Source organism: Nicotiana sylvestris, chromosome 5 (assembly GCF_000393655.2).
Source record: "Nicotiana sylvestris chromosome 5, ASM39365v2, whole genome shotgun sequence".
NCBI lineage: Eukaryota > Viridiplantae > Streptophyta > Magnoliopsida > Solanales > Solanaceae > Nicotiana > Nicotiana sylvestris.
Genome location: NC_091061.1, coordinates 147,903,113 through 147,916,579, shown reverse-complemented (window position 1 = coordinate 147,916,579; position 13,467 = coordinate 147,903,113). Strand labels below are relative to the sequence as shown.

Genomic DNA, 13,467 nt, shown 5'->3' with positions numbered 1-13,467 from the left:
AACTTTTGATCAATTTATATCTTTGACGTTAGCGAATCATTTCATATATGTTATTGTCATTAACAGAGTTCGGTGCAAATAAGTGGAGTGTTCCAATTCTTGAGAAAAATTTGTACAAATTATCCTTGTAATTTTTACTTTTGGTTTAGAATTATCCTCAGGTTACGTCGTTAGAGGTCAAGAGCAAAAACGGGATAGCCAGTTTTTAAAACGGTCATCCAAAAATAGTCAGGGTTTGTAAAGTCATTTAAAAATAGTCATTACTTTGCTACAACAAAGACTGATCCAGCATGATATACTGGAGATCGGTGCACCTGTGTATGAACTTACAGTATATTATGCTGGAACTCCAACACGCGGAAAGTTCCAGCATAATATACTGAAGATTGGGACACCTGTGTATGAACTTCCAGCATATTATACTGGACCGGTATATTATACCGGAACTTCAATATATTATGCTGGAGTTCCAGTATAAGTATGTTGGAACTCCATTATAATATGTTGGAGTTCCAGTATACTTATGCTGGAACTCCAGTATACTTATGCTGGAACTCCAGTATATTATGCTGGAGTATTTTTCGGATTTTGAACAGTGTTTTCGTTCAAATTTATCTTTACATGAAAAGTGGTTAATTTTCGATTACTTTTAAAATTGTAGCTATTTTTGAATGACCCCTTATAAATTTAGCTATTTTTGAATTTCTCCCGCAAAAACGAGATGTTCTCCTAATTGCGAGGGCAATATTAGACCAAAACTTTAACAAATGGTAAACTTGCTCAATTTCGTACCGCACACAAGTAAATCTGTCCCTTCCCCTGTTAAAGAAAACTCAGTAATTCTTTTCTTTTTCTTTTTCTTTTTCTACAGGAAGAAAGAAAATCTAATCATAAAGAAACGGAAATAAGTAAAGTTTAATTTTTATATACACTTGCAAGTCCAATGAATCATTTGAAAATTACACTGGCGATTCGGCCTCATGCTAGCTCGCTAAAACATTTCTAACAAGACAAAATAAATAATTAAACTAAGTATCAACTTAAAAGCTAAGCTTCTGATCTAATTGAGTGTGTGTGCTACATACCAATCAATTAACTATACATAGCCGAGATACCACTCCTATTTTTTCTACCTAAATTTGATTGTTAGATGTAACACCTTCACGTTGGAGAGGCTCAATCCTTATTACGATTTCTTGAACTGCTGCTGATGAAGTACTACTATTAGTTACTATAGTAGAACTCCCGCCGTTAATAATTTTTTGGCAAGTCTCAATAAGGCAGTGCCTACAAGTAGGACAAGAAGAGTGGGAATTCAGCCATTTATCAATACACTTGACGTGGAACCCATGATTGCACTTAGGCAGAACCTTAACTTTTTCTCCAATTCCAAATTCGGATAAGCAAATGACACACTCAGAGTCAAGCCCTGCATGTTTCAATTCAGTGGTATATGTTACAATCGGGAATGTGTTGAGGGCTTTTTTCTTGATTCCTGTATTAGCTAGCTTTGTGGCTGAAGGGTTTCTATGGTTTGAGGATGAGTCTAGCGCTGATGCTAGGCTGGAGCACCTTAATGCACACTTTATGATAGAATTCAAGACAAGTGAACAGATAAAGGCAAATACAAGTACGGCCAAGACCATAATAGCATTTGCATCAAATGTGTTGTTGTTCCCAAGTAGTAGATCTGTCGCGTCGTGGCTGATTTCGGCTGCAGGAGGCGGCGCCATGTTGGCCTCCCGGTGGTATTGTGGTATTGTAGCTGGTAATAAAAGTAATCTTCTTGAGTAGTGGAAGTTCTCCATGAATTCTTGAATTAATATAGAGTGGAAATAGTTGCTATTAGAAGTAGTACTCTTCTTGGTCTTTGAATGTATTTTTTCCTTGAATTGTTTCTTTCGTTTGTTGGTGTTGAATGGATTATTGAAGTCTCCCGTTGGAGGCAGTTGCTTATATAGGACAACTTTATAGTGGAAGGATATATTAGTATTATTTTACTTTCAATTGAATGAATAATTCGGATTTCCAAGTCATCATTCTTTATAATTAGCCTTAGCACTACATATATTAACATAAGTTAGCTCTAAATATATTTTCTTCCCAATTTGGATACCCCACTAAGACTTTGTGATAGATAATGGGCTATCCACTCAAGATGGGGCCAGGCCACCTCCATTGCCGACTGATGAGTATTTCTAAGGAAAAACTATTACATATCATTTATTATAAACTAAAATAATTTTAAAATATTATTACTTATAGCTATCTTTTCTATTTTATAGCAAAATAAGTATTTATTTATGCCTATTATTGAGGTATGAGATATGCCTTATGTTCTTTCTCTCTCTCTTCTTTCTCTTTCTATCATCAAGATTCTCAATCCTCTCTCTTCTCCCTCAAATCAGCAGAATTGTCAGCGTCATCATCGTGGTCATCGTCATAATCGTCGTGGGTGTCAGAATCGTTGGCATCATCATCCACTATTAGCTCATCCTCTTAGGCGAACAGATCTGACCATGGCTACACCGAAGAAGATTTGAGGCCCGGATTTTTGTTCGTCTCCATTTTTAGTTTTAATACAATGTATATACAGTATTTTGCTTGACCGGAAAATGCCATCTCCAGCAAATTCTTCTCTTCTTTGCTATTTAATCACATACAATGATACAAATACATTGTATTCTGTACAAATACACTCAAATATATTATTTTTTCGTATGTATTTATGTATTTCGAAGGTCTGTATTTTTGAATACAACCCAATATCACTGTGTTTTGTGATTTTTTGTTGTTTGAATACAGTCGAATTGAATTTGGTGAATTGAATACAATGTTTAAGTGAATAATTAATATATGTGAATTGAATACAATGTATACAGTCGAATTTAATAGAACAGTATACACCCTATTTCTTGATTTTTTTTATTGTTTGAATACAACTGAATTCAATATAGCGAAATTGAATACAATTCAATATCGCACTTTTCGTTATTAAACACATGTAATCATTATTTTTAGGCGGATTACCTTACTGTATTTATGAATAAATTCGAGCGAATACATGGAATACATAATTAAATAGTTGTCATCCCTGTTTTTTTATCACGACCCAAACTGATAGGCCGCGATGAGCACCCGGTGCCTTACTCAACCGAGTACCAACATAATGTATTTTTTCATATCATGCTATCATAGGTAAATGAGACAGAAAGACTGCCATAGGATAACAAGAATAAAACATGTAATACCAACTTATACATAAGACATAGGGGCCTATAAGACCAAAATGATCACTCGTATACTAAACATAGGCCGACAAGGCCATACAATCTATTACGTACATGACATATGTCTGCAAGCCTCTAATAGTAGATAAATACCATAAAGGTCAGGACAGGACCCCGCCATACCAATCAATACATGACCAAATCGTATTGACCAAATAAGTAACTCCGGAGCAAATGGAGTGCACCAACACCTTCCGATGAGCTGATAGCCTACTTGGAGGACTCTCAACCTGTCTATCGGGACCTGCTGACATGAAACACAGCGTCCCCAAGCAAAAGGTATGTCAGTACAAATAACGTACCGAGTATGTAAGTAATGAAAATCAGTAATAATAGACATGAGAGAAACTTGGAGCAAAAGACTCGACATGTAAGTCTGAATAGTTCTGTGAATTATTTAATACTTATAATATCATACATATGCGTATAAATACCATACCATGCATGGGTATATGCGTTCATAACATCTTCAAGCCTCTGAGGGCATCCCATCATATCATCTCAGCCACTGTGGGCAACATCATCAACATATATCAGTTGATCAGGTGGTGGTGCGTATATAACGCCGTAACCTTTTCTCATATCCCATATATATATAAGCGTATATAACTCCATCTGGTCATGGGTCAATGTACATTTATAAATAAATGCAATGCATGAGAAGTATGTAAATAAAATCTTTCGGAATATCATAAGACCATTATGACTTTGATTAATATCACGAAGCAAACTTTATCAACTTACGTATTTTCTGAGACCCATGAACAAATGATAGAATAATAGGACATATGAGGAATCAAGAACAAAGCATTTCTAGCATTTCTATGAATAGAGTCATTTATGAAAGTTGTGCATTTGCTCGTTTTGTTTGTATCGTATGGATCATGCCAAAAGGAACGAAGGGATAGCCTTAACATACCTGAGCTGATTCTCTTGACAATCGTTCTAACACACGTCAATTGCGACAAATCACATAACGTCGGATCAAAGTAGGGAAGAATTCGTATGATATTCTTGAGAAAGATTACACCGTATTCCCTTAAAATTGCAACATATCATATTGCTAAAATACTAAGAATTCTCGTTTGAATTCTTGAAGATGCTTATGAGACCTCGTTGAATTGTGAAGATGCTATGAAAAAATCTTCACGTTACTCATGAATAAGCATATCTCTTTTAAGTTAGAGAGGTCTTATACCTTAGTGGGTGCGGGCCCCACTAAGGTGATGACTAAGCCTTTAAAATGACAACTTATCAAGTGACTTTAAGAGTTATCAATTTGGCAAAGTTTGTTGCCACGTTTGGGAGATTTAATCTTATCCAAAATAATTCATAAATTATTCACTAATCTCTTGATTATCTTGTTAATCTCCCACAGATCAATAATTATCCAATTATCCACATAATTAAGAATTATCTCAAATTACTTAAAATACTACTCACTTTTAACACACCTTATACACCTTACTATCATGGTCATGTGGTACCTTGTATGACACTAGTCCATAAATACCGAGTATTTTAGCTCGGGCCGTATTATCCCAACATGTCAAACTTTGACGAAAATTCATTTTCTTTAATTTTCTTACCCTCTCACCTTCACGAATTTACTCATCACTTGTTTGAAATAGCATAATGCTTATAATCTCAAAATAATCTCATTCCTGAATCGATTAGCTTACGACGAAACTTTAACGTACGAAAATGCGGAATGTACCATCTCATTTTTACTTATGACATACTTCCTTATACGAAAACATGGGGTGTAGCATTTTTAGGCGGATTACCTTACTATATTTATAAATATAGTCGTGCGAATACATGAAATACATCACAATAACAGTGAAACTTATGTAGAATTAATTTTGTTGAGTTAAATTATGAGTGATATACGCTAATTGATCCTCTTTTCATTATTAAACAGTTGGACCCCCTATTTTAGGCGATTTTCGCTATTGTATTTTTGAATATAGTAATGCGAATACAACGAATATAGTTGCACATCTGGACTCCCCTATTTTTTAGGAGAATTCCGCTACTGTATTCATGAATATAGTAGCGCGAATACAGCGAATACAGTCGCATAACAACTGAATAGTAACTATAGGAAATAATTTTATATACGGTAGCTATAGGAAATTAATAGCCACTAAACAATAGTGGTTTCTGAAAATTCCACAAACCTTAAATTCATTTGCTATTTGCCTCATTTACAACTTCACTATTTACTATAGATTTTAATCATTATTGTTTGAATTGTTAGTTTGGTAATGGAACTTGCCAACACTGGTCGAATAAGGAATTCAATATCTAGCAAGTGTGAATATTTAATTTTTGCACTATTTTAACATCTCCTAAAATTATTAATGTCTTGTTACTTTAATCATTTTTCTTATTTTTTGTATCTTTAATTACATATTTCTTATCATAAAAATATAAAAAATATTTCTGTTTCATTTCTGCATTTTAGTAATTAACTAATTGTTTAATTGGTGAAGTAATCTAGCGGACTGATCATTTGTATAATTATTTAATTAATTATTTGTTTGTGTAATTATAGTTTAATAAGATAGGATTAAGAAAAAATGGGCTAAAATTTTATTTCAGCGGAATGGGTTAAAATATCGAAATTCAGTGGCCCAAATCGCATGAGGACCTGGTCCAATCCATGCAATTGTTTAACCATTTATCTCTATGCTGCCGCCGTGACCTCCACCGTGCGCCGCCTCCAGTGATGCTCCAAACACCATAAATTTTACACCATTTTTCTCCTATCTTCACCCTTTACTCGTATCCAAATCCCAAATTCCCAAAATCTTCACCAATCTCCCTTAATGTAGCTTTAACCGAAATCCTCTCCGCCACATCTTTCAAAATTGTCAAGTTCCAGGCCTATAGACACCACAAATACATAAACATTTAGATATCAAAGAGATCTACATTTCCTCTCTAATTTTACCCCTAAATCCCGACCTCCGACCACTACCGTTTGACTCCGACCACCTCACTGCCGAACCACTACCACTGTCTAAAATTGCCTTCTTTTATGATGCATTAAGCTTGAGACGTTGTGCGCTCTTCAAAACGTTGCCTAATTCTTAGCACATCGATTGGAGGCGACACATTATCCCAAGTTTGGTGGCCACCCGTTTGTTATTCCGGCAAGGCGATTGGTTATCCAATACTTGAGCATTTGGTAAACCCCGTCTCCTTTTACCCTTTTTTGATTTTTGCTTTTGTGATTAGTATTAGGTTTAAGGTTTAATTTTTGTTCGACTCTCATCCCTTAAACCTGTATATCTGTTGGGAATAAACCCCCCACAAAATAATATTCACGGTAATAAAAGCGGAATAAAAACATAGCACCGAGATACAATAATCAACAATAATAAAAGAGCAACAGCGACACTAAGATTTTTACGTGAAAAACCTTTCTGAATAAGAAAAAAATTCACGACCCCGAGAGGAGCAACTGATATCACTATATAAGGAATTTTACATTTTGTAGGCTCGAGTAAAATACTATAAAGACCACTACAACACTCATAAGAAATAATTCTCTTTTGATATTTCCACCTCACTACAATATCACTCACACTCTCTATTTTTTCCCATATACTATTTTCTTATACCCTGTCTCTGATGACTCACTCTTTCTTTCTCTCTTGTTGGTGTATTTGAAGAAGTGAAAGAGTTCTTCCTTTTATAGGAGAAAAAGAGTCGTAGGCTCCAAGTATGCTACTGGAGCATTTTTAATCTCCTTAACTTATTTCCAAACTTTAGCTCCAAGTAAGATCTTTCACCAAAGATCTCTACCATAGTATAGGCAAAATAGGCATAAGGCTATTGTCAACTTTTGCCAACCAATGGGATGGACCCCACAATCTCCCCCTCCAGTCCCATTCACCTGAAGGAAGCAACACCGGGGTTGCTAGTTTGAGTGCATGTTGACAAGTTCTTTACATAACTCAAACTTGTCTCTTGGTACCACTTTAGTCAGCATATCTGAAGGATTCTCACTTGTATGGATCTTCTTGACTTGCATAGATTCATCCTCTATCTTTTCTCAAATCCAATAATATCTCATAATGATATGCTTCGTCATTGCATGATACATGGTGTTTTTGCTCAAGTCTATTGCGCTTTGACTGTCGTAATAGATTACGTATTCCTTCTGGTGCAATCCAAGTTCTTGAAGAAACCGTTTCAGCTATACCATCTCCTTGCCAGCTTCAGTAGCAGCAATATACTCTGCTTCAGTTGTAGAGAGTGCAACACACTTCTGCAACTTCGACTGCCATGATATAACTCTCATTGAAAATGTAAACAAGTATCCAGTAGTAAATTTACGATTATCAAGATCACCTGCCATATCAGCATCCTTGTAGTCCTTCAAGATTTGATCAGATCCTCCAAAACACAAGCAATCTCATGCGGTACCTCTTAGGTACCTGAGTATCCATTTGACTACTTCCTGATGTTCTTTTTCTAGATTTTCAAGAAACCTGCTAACAACACCAACTACATGAGCAATATCTGGTCTGGTGCATACCATTGCATACATCAAGCTTCCAACTGCTAAAGAATAAGGAACTCTAGCCATGTTCCCTTTCTCCTCTATTGTTGTAGGATACATCTTCTTGATCAACTTTAGATGACCAGCAAAAGGTGTACTGACTGGCTTAGCACTTTTCATGTTGAAGTGTTCTAGTACATGTTTAATGTATTTCTCCTAAGATAGCCACAACTTTCTGCTTGTTCACTCTCGAACTATATTCATCCCTAGAATTTGTTGTGCTGGGCTCAAGTCCTTCAAATCAAATGACTTGAAAAAATCTCCCTCCAGCTTTTCAATCAGCTCTTTATCTTGTCCTACAATCAACATGTCGTCCATATACAAAAATAATATGATACAATTGTTATTGGAAAATCTTTTGAAGTATACACATGGATTAGAATAGATTTTTATGTATGTTTAACTTTTTCATGAATGAGTCAAACTTTATGTTCCACTGCCTTGGTGCCTACTTCAACCCATAAAGACTCTTATTCAATTTGCACACCATGTGTTTCTTTCCAGCTACTTCAAATCCTTCTGGCTACTCCATATAAATCTCCTCTTCCAAATCTCCATGAAGAAATGCATTTTTCACATCCAACTGTTCCACTTCAAGATCTAGGCTAGCTGCTAAGCTCAAGATTGTTCGAATATAAGTTATTTTTACAACAGTGAGAAAATTTCATCAAAATCAATACCTTTCTTCTGTTCGAAGCCTTTAACCACCAATCGAGCTTTGTATCTGACTTGCTTGCTATTTCCATCTTTCTTGAGCTTAAAGACCCACTTATATTTGAGTGGTCTTTTACCCTTTGGAAGTTCAACCAACTTGTACGTGCTATTTTTCTGTAGAGATTCCATCTCTTCTTGCATGGCTTTCATCCACCGATCCTTTTTTGGATGGGACAATACCTCCTTAAGACTTTCTGGCTCCCTCTCATCACTGACGAGGACGTACTATGTGGAAGGGTACCTGCATGACTCTACCTTTGGCCTGTCTGATCTCCTTAGAGGTTGAGGTTGTTCTTCTTCCTGAGTCGGGTGATCCACTTGCTCGACATCATCATTAAGTTTCTCCCCCTTGATCTCGGCCAAATCCACACTGCAATTAAGTAGTAAGGCAGTCGATGCAATAATAACCCAACAAAGGTCGGGATCGAATCCATAGGGAGTTAAAATATGGGACTAGGTGTATATCTAAGTTGATTGCAAGTTTTGGCTTCAATTGTACTTCCACAATGTTGATCGGTGTACTACTTCTACTTTACTCTATCAAATGCAAAGATTAAACTAAAGGACGATATTTTTGGTTTAGATTTGTTTTTCAATTGATGAAGGAATCTAGGGTCATGATTTCCACATAGGTGGCTACCTAACGTGTTGTAAACTATAGGGCAAGTTTGATTTATCAGGATTGTGGTATAGCAATCACACGCAATTGCTCACTTTATACCTCTCGGTAGTTTGAGTGATTTTACCCAATTTGGCTTTCTCAAGCCCAAATGAGTATTGCACAAATCAAGTGATATAAGCTCAAGTCAGGTCTTACTACCTCTAGATTTGACCCTTTAATTGGGGCTATCAATTTCTTGAGTTCACCCCAATTCCTTGTTAGCCAAGCTTTCCTAAACCTAGTCTCTCTTTCTCAAGCAAAAACTAGGTCACTTAGGCATGAATCAATGTTTGCAACCATTAATTCTAGAAATTAAGCATAAACAAGGCTAAATATCACTAACCCAATCACAAACAAGCCCCAAAATTAGATAACCATTAAGTACTCATACTAGAGTTGGGTCACAACCCTAGCTAAAGATTTAGCTACTCATAGAAAATGAAGAAATATAAGAATAAATTAAGATAATAATCATTTATTAAATAAAGAAAATCTAATGTTAATAAGTCAATCTAGTAAATAATTGCTTAAAGAAGTAAAGAAAATGGCTTAGGTGTACCTCTGCAGACTAAACTTAATCTAAAAATGACAAAAAGTTATATTTACACTAAGCTAAAAATATCTGACAAAAATGCTCCTACGGAGGTTATGCTTCCGCATAATTCTGATGCAGACTGCAAAATGGCTTATGCGGCGACACAATTCTGGTGCAGTCCGCACATTTGGTAACTTGGGACTGGAACTTGAGGTCTTCTGCAGTCTGCATAAAAATGGTTGCGGCCGCACAAAAGTGATGCGGTTCGCACTCTTCAGCTATTGGACTTTGATCAACTCTCTGATTCTTCAATCTTGCGAACCGCATAATAATGATTGTGACCGCATTTGTCCTTCTCCGGCTGCACATTTTTTGTGCGGTCCGCACTTTCTGAGTTGTCTAAAACCTCCTCTCGGAATCTCATTCTGCGACCGAACTAGAATTGTGCGGCCCGCACTGCTAGCCTATTTGCCCTGTTTTGGCTCTTGTTTACTTTTGACTCATTTATGAGTTGATTTTGACTTATTTGGCTCATTTCCCAATATTCATGCAAACAAGCACATTTTTTTAGTTTTTAGGAGTACCTTTAAGCATTTTGAGCTAAAACGCAAGTAAAAGAGAGCAAATAAGCAGTCAAAATCCCTACTTATTAACCCCCCCAAACTTAAGCTTTTGCTTGTCCTCAAGCAAATAAGGCAATTCCCAACTCCACTAGAAAAAGGGATATTTCAGTTGGACTAAGGTGAATCAGACACACATCAATTGGGACCAACAATTACCCACAACACATATGAATTATCAACAATGCAATGATTTGACTCTTTGAGTACAATAGTTCTAGTGTGACACTAAAGCATCAAGAGTTGACTTTATTCATCAAGGAAACTCGCTCTTTCACATAGGTCATTGTGGATCCCAAACTCCTCCTCCTCTACTCTCCATTAGCAAATCTCACTTCACAATGTAACACTCGAACAAGGATTGTGAAAAGTTCACTCATCTCTCTCGAAAGAACATCACAAGTCCGGTTTTAAGTACCATAAGCTTGCCCCTCATGTAAATCACCACTAATGTAAGCTCACTCAACTTGAAATCATGTAGGGCTTTTGCGGTATGTAATGAATTCTTTTGGATCAAGGTAGGACTTGTTGGACTAGAATGGTTTCATCTTTCCTTAAGCATTCCATTTTCTCTTTTCGGCTCATACTTTCTCGACTCTTTGAGTCATTCTCTTCTTCCTCGGGGGAACTAGAGAGATGTAACGTCACTCTTTCTTGAGCATGACATTCATTTTTCTCCTTTTCTATTTGATTTAGCTTTTCCTCCTTATTTTCTTTTGGATTCCCTTCAACTCGTCACTTTATTCACTTTCTTTTTGGTATTTTTCGTTTTGTTCTTTCTTTCTTTTCTTTGCCTTCATTTTTCTTCATTTCTTTCTCTTCTTTGTACCTTTTATCACTTTCAAACTCCTATTCTCTCCTCCAAACTTATGTTTTTGCCAATTGTTTCTCAAGAATGCTAGAAAAGATCGGGTACCAAGAGAGGGTCATTATGAAATGGATGAAGGCTTGTAACATGGTTATTGAAAGAAAAAGGGTTTTGGCCCAACGGGGTTGACTAGGGATATCACATTGGTAGGCCATGGAAGATTTCAAATTTCAAATTGTATCAAGGAGAGCCTATGATCATTTCTCAAGCCAAGCTACACTTAGAATTTCGCCGGGACAAACATTCGAGGCAAGTTCTCGACCATTAGCACGGGTACTTAGACTTGCAACTAAACACCTCACCTATCACACTTCTAGATTGCTAAAGAGAATAGAGTCGAGGGCCCACAACAACCCTAGCTAAGATTGAGAATCACAAAAGGCTCGATTTGAACCACTAGATGACTGCTTAAGTCAACACAAGAGTCAAAAGAGTCACAACTAGAGCTATTTTCTGCCAACAACTTGTTTTTAACCATACAATCATAGGTAAATGTGTTAGTACCAAGTGAAGCATGCTTGAAACCCCTTTTATTCATTAGTACTGTATTTACCAAAACATAAAATAAAACGGACTCAATCCCTTAAGAAGTTTGTCACACCATCCATCATTGGGAAGAGCCACCCGGTTCACACAAAATCCACCTTTGGAAAGAACCGTGGCATTAAGAAAATCAAAGACTTATTGTTCACTCAAAACGTAAAAAGAAGCTAGTAAATTAAAAAGAAGCTAATAAAGTAAATAAAAAGTTATACTACTAAAGAAAAGCGATTAAAGAAGCTATGAAATAAACTACAGACAGCGAGATAAAAGAATATACAAACCGAAGTCAAATGAATATATACATAAGGGAGATGAGTATATACATAAGGGAAATGAATATTTACATCAAATGGAGAAAGATATATACATACCAAAGGAAAATAAATATGAAATAAAAATAATATTAGAGTTATTACAGCCTAAATGTCAAATAATCAGAATAGACCACCCCCAAATGAAAATCAAGCATTGTCCTCAATGCTTAACAAAAATAAGAACAGGTAAAAGGGTAGAGAGTTAAGAGAACTCCCTATGTGGTCTCTGTCTACATATGATCATCAGCAACGTCAGCCTCAAGTTGTATCTCATCATCACTAGGTTAAAGGTCAAAACTAGGTTGCTGAACATCCGGATCATCTCCTTAGCTATGTGGGAAGTGGCAACCGGCTCCTTAGACTGGCCATCTGCTGCCTCTGATGCTGTTTGTGCTGCTAGTGGCGCTGTCTCCATGAGCATATCCAATGGCAAATCCACTGCAGATGCAATCTTCTCGACCTCCGTGGTCAACTTCTCCACGGACCTCTTTGATGCTTGAGACTTCTTCATCTTCCTGACCTGCTTGGTCGAGTCTGTAGTGGCCTTCCCATGTGCCACTAGAGTATCTGTAATAGACTTTTGGTTTTCTAGAATCTTCTTCAATGCTTCCTCCACTGACGAAGGTACCTGTGGTTGTGCTTGGCTGTTGGGGCTGAGGACTGTGCTGCAACAACATTGGATATACCAGTCAGCTTTGTAGTGGCTGCCTGCATCCAGTTGTTGAGACTCGCCAATGTCTGGTAGACTCGCAGCGTAGTCTGAGGATAGGTAGTTAAAGCTGGCACTAGCAATGGTACTGAAAATCTAGCAGAAGCAGGAGGTCTGGTAGATGAATATGGTGGCATGGCAGTTGTCCCGATGGTAGTACCGGCTGCTGTGGAAGGCTCGACAGCTAAATTAGTAACCACTATCGCTGTCTCCTCAGACTGGCCAGTGGAGGTAGTAGCTTTACCCTTGAACTTCGGGTTGTCAGCTCCCCGAAGGTGGTACCAGGAGAAAGGCTTCTTGGCCTTCACATCTGTATCATAATGCTTGGACTCCACCCCTTGATCCTTGAAGTACTCGGTAAGGAAGTTTGGGTACGAATAAGATCTCTCTCCCTTCTGGACAACTAAAGTGATATTTGTGGACATGATAGCACCAATATTTATCGGATACGCCGCCATAATAGAAGCCACCAAGACTGCACAGGGAAGTGGAAACATGTTTTCATTGAGGCACGGGTCAATGCGGCTACATACGAACATTTGCCACCCTTTTGCTTCAAAGTTTAGGGTGGCCCGAAAAATTGGAAACCCTGTTGTGAGCCACGGAGGTGTTGACCTTGGGATTGCCAGAATCTCAG

The 13,467-nt window shown here is 37.1% G+C and overlaps 1 protein-coding gene across 1 annotated transcript; it reads right to left on the bottom strand.

Moving 5' to 3' along the window:
* Positions 1–1,133: 1,133 nt before the first annotated feature.
* On the bottom strand, positions 1,134–1,733 carry LOC104223163 (RING-H2 finger protein ATL78-like). Its single transcript, XM_009774536.2, has one exon. The coding sequence runs from the start codon at positions 1,731–1,733 to the stop codon at positions 1,134–1,136; it is 600 nt and encodes a 199-aa protein (XP_009772838.2).
* Between the last annotated feature and the right edge of the window lie 11,734 nt (positions 1,734–13,467).